This window comes from Poecile atricapillus, chromosome 1, assembly GCF_030490865.1.
Source record: "Poecile atricapillus isolate bPoeAtr1 chromosome 1, bPoeAtr1.hap1, whole genome shotgun sequence".
NCBI classification, from domain to species: Eukaryota; Metazoa; Chordata; class Aves; order Passeriformes; family Paridae; genus Poecile; species Poecile atricapillus.
In genome coordinates, this window is record NC_081249.1 from 75,798,414 (window position 1) to 75,808,030 (window position 9,617).

At 38.5% G+C, this 9,617-nt stretch overlaps 1 protein-coding gene across 1 annotated transcript; it reads left to right on the forward strand.

Moving 5' to 3' along the window:
- Positions 1–2,042: 2,042 nt before the first annotated feature.
- On the forward strand, positions 2,043–9,240 carry LOC131583446 (matrix metalloproteinase-27-like). The gene is given in 11 exon segments (XM_058847541.1): positions 2,043–2,144; positions 2,502–2,740; positions 3,374–3,466; positions 3,468–3,517; positions 3,613–3,741; positions 5,509–5,670; positions 5,845–5,968; positions 6,838–6,968; positions 7,175–7,334; positions 8,838–8,941; positions 9,140–9,240. Coding segments are annotated over 11 exon segments (1,395 nt in total).
- Positions 9,241–9,617: the final 377 nt, after the last annotated feature.

Genomic DNA, 9,617 nt, shown 5'->3' on the forward strand with positions numbered 1-9,617 from the left:
ATGCAGCAGTGAAGGATAGAGACAATAAGAGCAGCTGGATTAAGAACAGCTGCATCTAACTTTATGCATTTATTAATTATGCCTTCTTCCTCAGAAAACAGATAAATATATATCTCTGGAGAGTGATTCAATCAACTATCTTAAAGTAGGGTCATCTGATCTCTACAATGTCTTCATTCAATCTAGAGAAGTTGAAATTTCTAATTTAGACTATTTTTAGTTTCAGCTAACATTCGTGTTTGCTCAGAAGACATTTGAGTGACAAGTGATGGAGGTCTACATCACAGAAGACACTACCAGGGTTTTGCAACGTGGCCATCTACACAGCACACACAGCAGCCAGTTCCCACTGCCCAAGGGAGAGAGACCGGAAAAGGTTCACAAGTGATGTTTCACAAACATGTCTATAGCTGGCCTTGAGGTCTGGGAAAAGAAGAAGCTGTATAAGCAGCTTCTGGTTACGGTTTCCTAATGTTTATCTTTGACATTTATTAGAGTTGGTAGATGTTGAACTACCTCATGACTTCTTTTCTGCTCTTAGAAGACAGCAGCTACCCAGAAAGTTCACTACCTATCCTCATCGCATCAGTAGTGCTGATGATGTTACACAGAGCATCCCAGGAGCCAGAAATAGTGCTGCAACATGGTCATGATCTTAACACTACACCAGCAGGGACTGGTACATTCCTAACATTCCTAATTGTTCACAACATGGGTGTCTGTTAGGTAGCTGTCTATGCATGAATTATATCAACAAAAACCTAATCAATACGGTCAAATACATGCAGAACTGAATGGGACCCATACAACGTAATGATAATAATCAAGAGAAGGGTTTGATTTTTTTTTTCTAAGTAGACAAAAAATTTAACAAGGAGGCTATTGGGATGAAAAAAGTCATTATTAATGTCTTCAGCTGGAGAAAAGTTGACTGGGACAGCAAAAAAGCCAAAAAACGAAAGCATGGATTTCCTGAAAAAGCCATGGTCAAACATGAAGTCATTTCATTCAACAATTTTGTAAAAGTTGAGTACGTGCTGTGAGAGCTCCTCTGAGGTGCTGAACACCTTCATCTCCCTTTGCTGCCAGTGGAAGAGGAAGGTGCTTGGCTGGAACAGGGTGAAATCCCATAATTTGTCACAGCCTGTGACTCTTGAAACTTCCCTTTTTCTGAATTACTTAAGTCAGGAAATAATCATATCCCCTGTGGCTAATGTGGTTAAACTGAAAAGACCCTTTAGTGATGGAATGGCAGATAGATAGATAGATAGATAGATAGATAGATAGATAGATAGATAGATAGATAGATAGATAGATAGACAGACAGACAGACATACAAGATAATTCACATTCCTTAGGTTCAATTTATTAGGTAAAATTGATCTCATTTATCTATATCTTGTATTCCACCAGAATAATTTAAAAGAAACACACTGTTTCAAAAAGCTGCCAGAAAGAAGTGGGTATGGAATTGGCATTTTCATCCATTTTCCAAAACATTCTGTCTCACTTTATGAATCAATTTGAAAAGAAAATATTCTGCTTACAGTTATTTCTCCCAAAGTTTGTTTTGTTTTTTATGGGATTCATAATTCAATACCTCATGCACAATTCCCATTTTCTAGGCTGAGAATATAGAGTACCCCTACATTTGGTGTTCCACTTCACATAGGTGTGTTGGGACAATTTACAAGGTTTTGCATTTTTCCATCACTTAATCTGGCATGAAATTTCTGAGGTTTGTCAAAGTCAGGGTAAAATAACTAAAATTGTGTGCCAGTTTTGAAGGGGTAGCCAAGAGGCTTCGGTACATTCAAATCCCATCTGACTTCAGATGACTGTGAAAGGGGATGGGTTCAATTAAGTTTTATTGTGTCAGTCTGCACAATGTTATAGCTTGTGTGGAGGGAATCAGAGCATGATGAGCTCTGAGTCAGTCCACAGCTGAGTCTCCAGAGCACCCCATAACCATACAAACTGGGACAGGAGAAAGGAGGCAGAAAGCAGACGGCTCTCCTACCAGGACCGGCATGAGAGTAAAAATGAAGGCTCTTCCACTTTGGCTTGTAACATGCACAGCTGTTTCGAGCGCTCTTTCCATCCACCCAGAGACAGACAATGAAGATGATGCAAAGCTTGTACAGGTAACTGCATTGTCCATATCTGGGATCTGTTGAGACCTCTATTTTTAGACCTGTGTGTTCCAGTTGCACAGCAGCTTGCTGCCTGTCTGAGACAATGCTATTGCCTACAGCTCTGTTGTCCAAACTTTACCAGAGTAGGATAAATCTGTATGAACTGGAAATGTCAAGTAAATAAGAGTCAGGACAATGTTGTCTGTTTCTGTTTAGCTACGATCCTCGGGAAAACATCTGTTGTGCTCCAAAATCACAGGCAGAAGGTTTTGCCAGCAACCTACACAAACAATATCGGTCCCAAGATATTTATTTGTTCAAGAAACAGATCAAAATTTGAAACATGTCACTTTTTTTTTCCACTAGAACTATTTGAATAAATTCTATGCTGTTGACCCAGATCCAAATCAACTTGGATGGAAAATAAACGCTGAATCCACAGATGCAAAACTTCAGAAAATGCAACAATTTTTTGGTTTGAAAGTGACTGGAAAACTGGATAATGAGACATTGGAAATGATGAAGAAACCCAGGTGTGGAGTTCCTGATGTGGGTTTCTATGGCTTTACTCTGCCTGGATGGAAAAAAAACAAACTGACATACAGGTAGTATTTTAGTAATTACTTTTTGAGTTTAAATTTTAGGTTTGTGAGTATCCAAATTTGTTATATTTAAATATAACTTCTATAGCAATGGTTTCCTTTTGGGAATACAAAAATGTTTCTCTCTCCACAGCCGTTAGCTATGTATGCTTCTGAGAGGAATTTCTGAAAATCAAGCTGGGTGTTTTGCATTTACTGGTTCAACCATAGTATCTTTCCTGTCTTGTATCACTCCTGACCAATATTCTATTAGCCAAACAGAAACATAAATTTCACCCTGTACAAGCCTCACTATCTTCAAAATTTGCTGAGACAACAGTGTAGTAGTCACAGAAACCTGAGGAGGTAACTTTCCTCATGCTCATGTGACAACCGCCTGGCTAAGGCCCATTTTAATAAAAAACTGATAATGTGTACACAACTGTTATCATGAGAAAGACATATTGGACAGTTATCACATACTCAAACACACTCAGTTTTCAGATATCAAACTCACTAAGCCCAAGATGAATCTTGGGAACTATTTGTTTACAGGTTACATTTTTTTCTTTTATTTTCTGTTCATCTACTTAACTATATTAGGGATTTGTTTTTCTGCAAATACTAAATATTATACTTGAATTGTCATAACTGTAGAATTGTGAACTACACACCAGATATGAGCAAGGAGAATGTGGATAAAGCAATTGAGAAGGCATTTAAAGTGTGGAGTGCTGTCACCCCGCTGGTTTCACTCGCATAAGGGAATAGCAGATATAATGATTGCTTTTGGGACCAAAGGTAATATGAATACCGCATACAGTGATAAAATTATTAATAGGTTTTTCAATAGTTATAACCTAAGCTTAGAGTTGTATCAACTTCATATTGTTTAGTTCATGGACATTGCCCTCGTTATTTTGATGGCCCCCTTGGAGTTCTTGCTCATGCCTTTCCACCTGGCAATGGTTTAGGCGGTGATGTGCACTTTGATGAGGATGAAGACTGGACCACAGGCTCAGCTGGTAGGTTCCAAAAGGTTTCTAAATTGTTATGCAGATGAATAAATTTCATTCTGATTTTGTTTAAGTGAAGTAGGAGGCTGAGATGAAACAGTGCAATAACCATAAGAGCAGTCTGAGGATATTATAGGCTGTCCTTGAGCTGGGATATTTACAATGACATAGAAATAAACTAACCTTGATCTACTCTAGTCCTTATTTAGCCCTGATAAAAATATCAACCGGACACTTCTTTTCAGGTAGGAATGCCACAGACACAGTCACTCTTACTTGGGGACTGGTGGTGGCCCAGAGTTTCACAGCCCTTGATGAAAGCTTTCTCTTTCCCCCTCCTGGTACACACCAGGCCTGGCACTACCATGGCCTGTGCTTTGCAGCTGGCCTCAGAAGTCATCCCCAACACCACCAGTGATAATGAATACAGCCACCAGTGATAATGAAGAGTCTTCACTAAAATTTCCATAACAGGTTCATTAATAGGCAGCAGAGAGGGGAACCCTGAGTGCCCAACCTCAGTCTGCCTGGGACACGTCTGCTCCACTCGGCCTCCAGGCACCTACTGCTTCCGACAGCTCTGGCAGTACACAGGCACATCACCCTCTGGAGATTTAGATCCTTATCCACTTATTGAGATGGAAAGCTGCAACAAGAGAACTGATTTCAGGAAGTGCACGGCGCTGATGAACAGAAAGATGCTGTAAAACCACCTCACAAGGAGGAGAGTGTGGATTTATTGTGGGAAAAAAAGAGAGGGATGAGGGCTGGACATGTCACATGATTAAATTGTAATTTTTTTCCCCATACTGGGACTGAATGGGTCCACCACAGTTTTTCTGCTGTTGCTCAGCAGCCAGATATTGCAGAACTCATAGCACTCAGAAGATTCATGAGAGGGGAAGACTAACTGGAAATATGTGTGGAAAAAATGAGGCTTTATTTTGTTTGGGTTTTTGAGAAGTGAATGTCTTGGCTTCAACCAGCCTTTCTTGGGCAATCGATGACCAGTCCTCTCCTCTGCCACAGACTTGTGATATTCATTAAATCTGTTGACATTTCTGGATCTTGGTCTGCAGGGCAGATGATCATTCTTCCCTAATTCGGAAAGGCATGTTACTTGGAGGGATGCATGTTGAAGGAAATTCTGTTTTTATTTATTTGTTGTGTTAACATATTTCACTGGGAATAAGCATGCAGAAGCACAATATTTTAAAAATTTATTCTGTTTGACAAATCTCTAAAGAGACCATATGCTTTAAAGTCCCAATGGTAGAAAGGTGAAGCATTCTGCTAACATTTTATTTTTCCTTGTCTATTCATGATCTCACCTTTCTTTCTCAGGTTTGTAGGAGGGAGAGTGACACACAGAGTGACACTTTGATACCTTCAGTGAGCACAGAGTGTGTCCTCCTGCCTTGCCCTGGAGAGCTGTTAGTTTGATCTGACTCACTATCTAATCTGCTCTACCTCAGCCAGGAAACCCTGCCAGGACATTCCAAAGAGCTGCACCCACACTCACCCCCAGATATCTACTCATGACAAACACACACTTTCAGTAGCTAACAGAAAACAAGAGGGTCAAAAGTCTCTCTCTTCTAGTGGGGGAAGACCACAATCTTGTCCTGTACAAAAATGTGTTCACAGGGATGCATTCCCTAATGAACATTAATATTATTGTATGAAAACTTTCACTGAGCAACAGCCCTGCTGTGGTCGTAGCAGCCATTTGCTGAGTAAAATTTGACCATCTCTTGTCTCTGCCCATTTCTTAAGGGTTCAACTTGTTCCTTGTTGCTGCTCACGAGTTTGGCCATGCCCTGGGTCTCTCCCATTCTAATGATCAGAGGGCTCTCATGTTTCCCAATTATGCCTACATCAGCCCCAGTGAATTCCCTCTTTCTCCAGATGATATAAGTGCCATTCAGTCCATTTATGGTGAGTAAAATCCATGGCTTTAAAACAAAAGGTAAGCAGGGGAGAAATAATCTCTTTCACAAAGTTTCACCATAAACTTAATCATAGTTGCATAATATTAAAAAAAAGGAGCTAAGTGTGGAAACCTTAGTATTTCTACAATTTGGTGTATTCTCTCCAAAATGTCTCCCTCAGGATCCCTACCAAGCAACCCAGATAAAAGGCCAGCTACCCCTACCTCACCTAAAATCTGTGGCTCCCAGATGTCTTTTGATGCTATAACTACATTCCGACAAGAAATCATTTTTCTAAAGGGCAGGTAAATACTGATATGACATTTGTCTGTGTGGGGTTTAAATTTTTTTTATTTATACAAAGACTGAATACTTTTGTGGTTCACATGTTTGCAGGATTTACTGTAAGACAAATGGATTTCAATTTAAGGAAATAAAAGTTTTAGCAGCTATAAGCTATATTTATATTTTCACAGGATCCTCTGAAAAAACATGTTGCATTTTTTTTCTGGAAAACACTTCAATCCTAATGAGACCTTATTCCCAAATGTTTAGAAGGTTACACTGAGTAGTGACTTGACTTAATGATGCAAATATTTCCTGAGAATCACATAAAGGTTTGGTTTGGAAGGTACTTCAAAGATCATCTAGTTCCGAGCAGGGACACTTCACTCAACCAGATTGCTCAGAGCTCCATCCAACCTGGCCTTGAACATTTAATTATTTAATTAATTTTGCTAATCTAAGTAGCTAACTAACTAACTAACTAAGAAATAAGTATGTTTGACAATACAGTTGAGCCCATCTCTTCTCCAATCACCTCTGCAAGCTCAAAATCATCTGGGGAATTCATCTGATGAAGAGGTTACAGTAAGTCCTACATGGGTTCCTCTAACCCTCTTACTATACAGTACAGGAACAACCTGAAATATTCAGCTGCTCATAACTGATCCCATTTATCAATCAGTATCAATGAAATGCCAGAATGAAGAGAGAATTAAAAAACCAAACACTTTCCAGCACAAGGAGTTATTTCCTTTCTGACACATCAAGCCAGGTAGCTCCACTGACAAGAAGGAGCTTGTAAGTCACAATGTTGTTCACATTCTTTTACACATATAGAAGTTTCTGTGGTTCGTTATGTACTACAAAACCTGTTTCATATTTAAATCAGGCACTTATGGCGGGTATATCCTGATAACTCAGAAGCTGAGAGAGAATTAATTTCTGCCTTCTGGCCAAATCTGACTCCTGGTATTGAAGCTGCATATGAGAACACAAAAGATCAGATCCTAGTTTTCAAAGGTGAAGTATGATATTTTCTTTATTTTTTTTCTTAATTTAATTATGTGGGAAGAAGGGATGTGTGCATAAAATTCACTTTTGAAATAAATAAAAAAAAACCTCCAAATATTTCTAGTTTTTCTACAACCTACAATAAAGTGATGCATTTTATCATTTACTGTCTGAAAATGAGTGGCGTAACTAAATATTTTAATTTCTTTTAACAGGCAACAAATTCTGGGTTATCAGTGGATATCAGGTATTGGTTGGTTATCCAAAGAATATCAACACACTGGGCTTCCCTAAAGGTGTCAAGAAAGTTGATGCAGCTGTTTGTAATAAAAATACAGGGAAGACAGACTTTTTCATAGGTGACAAGTACTGGAGGTAAGAAGAATTGACAAATGTTTTCCTATGAATGACTCCAATATAATCTAGATAAAAAATAAACTGTCTATGTGATAAAAGAAAAAGTAGACCTTTTAGGCAATTCTAGTAATCCTACTACCTTTTAGGCAATTCTAGTAATCCTACTTTTCATAGAAGTCTTTCTTTGTCTCCTGCAGGGGGAGAAGGGTATAGCTTTGTCTTTTGAGAGATTAAGTGTGTCCTGAAGTTGGCATCCAAAATATAGACAAGTCTTGATATATTATGCCTGGAAGCTGAAAAACAGTCCAGCACCTAAAGAACTTTTACCAATACAAAAGTGTCTCTAAAAATTAAAGATCAAAGTGAACCTACTTCAGCAGAAGGTTGGCTGTGATGGCTTGTTCAGGATTTCTCTGGTTTCTGAAAAGTCCTGGATTATTTTATCCCTTACAGAAACGGAAAGTGAGAGTTTCTTTCCTGCCTTTGACTGGTTAGTGCTGGCTTTTTGAAATGTTCCCTCTAAATCCTATTCCCAACCTGGCATGAATGAGTCCTGATATCCAAAGATCAGGCAGGTAGAAAAAAGAAGTCAGCTTTGGGAAGCTGAAAGATTCCTTCTGTGAGCAAGGACAATGGCAGCAAAGATCTTCCTCAGGCAAACAGGGCAAGCGTGGGTCACACAGATTTTATTGTGACTAATTGTGGGGTTCCTCAGTGATACACACAGTGTCAGCTGGATTTTAAGATTCTTGTGGTTTCCTGTTTTTTGATTTTGATTAATTTGGGTAGGGTATTTACAATATCTTGCATTGTTATTTTACTGTCTTGGTCACAAGATAATAGCATGCAAGAAAACCACAACACACATTTCTTACCTAGTAACTCATTCTCTCAGCCTCATGTGCCTGTGAAAAATATTTCTTGTATCCAAGGAGAAGTAAAGCAAAGGCTTTTTTTGCTTGGTTTTGTTTATTTTCCTGAGAGGGTTCCTCGAATCTGGAAGAACATTTTAGGTTCTTTCAACCCCCTTATTTTAGCTCCATCTCATAAAAATTTCATGGATCAGTTAGGAAGAATTTAATTGTATTAGAAACAAGACAGCTTCCCTGCCTCCATCTAAAACTGTCAGCTAGTAGAGGACTATGTACAATATCTTACCAAAGTCTGAGAGGAGCTGTGCTGTAACAGGAATGAATCTGTCCAGTTTCCATGCACTGTTATCATGAGAGGAAGTATATCCATCCCTGGAGTCAAAAATGTGGGTCTTCCTTCAATTTTTCTCACTTAGGCTGCTTCTTTGGAGCTGTACCTGCCTTCATCAGCAAACAAGTAACAGCCTGATGGAAAACACACTGGCCAGTATCCTGTGGCCATTTGTGCAAATAAATGACATAACTTTCTCCTGCAACCCCATCTGCAACTAAATTGCAGATGATGGACACCTTTTAAAACCTGCTTAACTCTGTACAGAATTGGAATCTAAACTCTGGAAAATTGCATGTCTCCCTTCATATGACTTAGGTTTGATGAAAACAGCCAGACCATGGAGAAGGGTTATCCTAGACTGACAGTTGCTGAATTTCCAGGAATTACTCAGAGGGTTGATGCTGTTTTTCAGCAGAAAGGTAAATGAAATGAGTTTTTAAATAAAATCAGTTTAGTTCTGAAGATCTTAAGTTCTGAAATTAGGATGAATGTCACTATTGTTGCATCCTGCAAAAGACAGATATGAAGTGATGCTCTCCTGTGTGTACAAAGGTGATTTGTCAGAATGAAGCTATTTCTTCTATCCATAACATAATGCTTTACTTTTTCATTTCCAGGATTGTTCTACTTCTTCCATGGATCAAAACAGTGGGAGTTTGATCCTATTGCTAAACAAGTTATCAGAGAAATGAGGAGTAACAGCTGGTTTAACTGTTAGTATCATTAAACTTTCTTACATTCAGAAAAAGACAATAAATACCATTCCAGAGATCTCATAAATTATTTTTATGTACACTGCTCTACAGAATAGGCAACAGGACTAGTTTTCATAAATGCTTTTCATGTATTTTAATAAATTAACATGTCAGCTCAAATTTTATTTTCAAATACTAGAACAAAACTGCAATTTGCCTGTAAGTGGAAATTGTACAAAATAATTTATTACTTTATTCTCCAGATGATTTTGAAGATTTTTTTTTTATATTATGGCAATAAACAGTTTTAGGTTGATGGCACCTGTTTTCTGCTTCATCTGTTGAAGGCATTCTATGTTTCTGAGGTGTGAAAGGCTGCAGGTTAATATGCCAATATCCC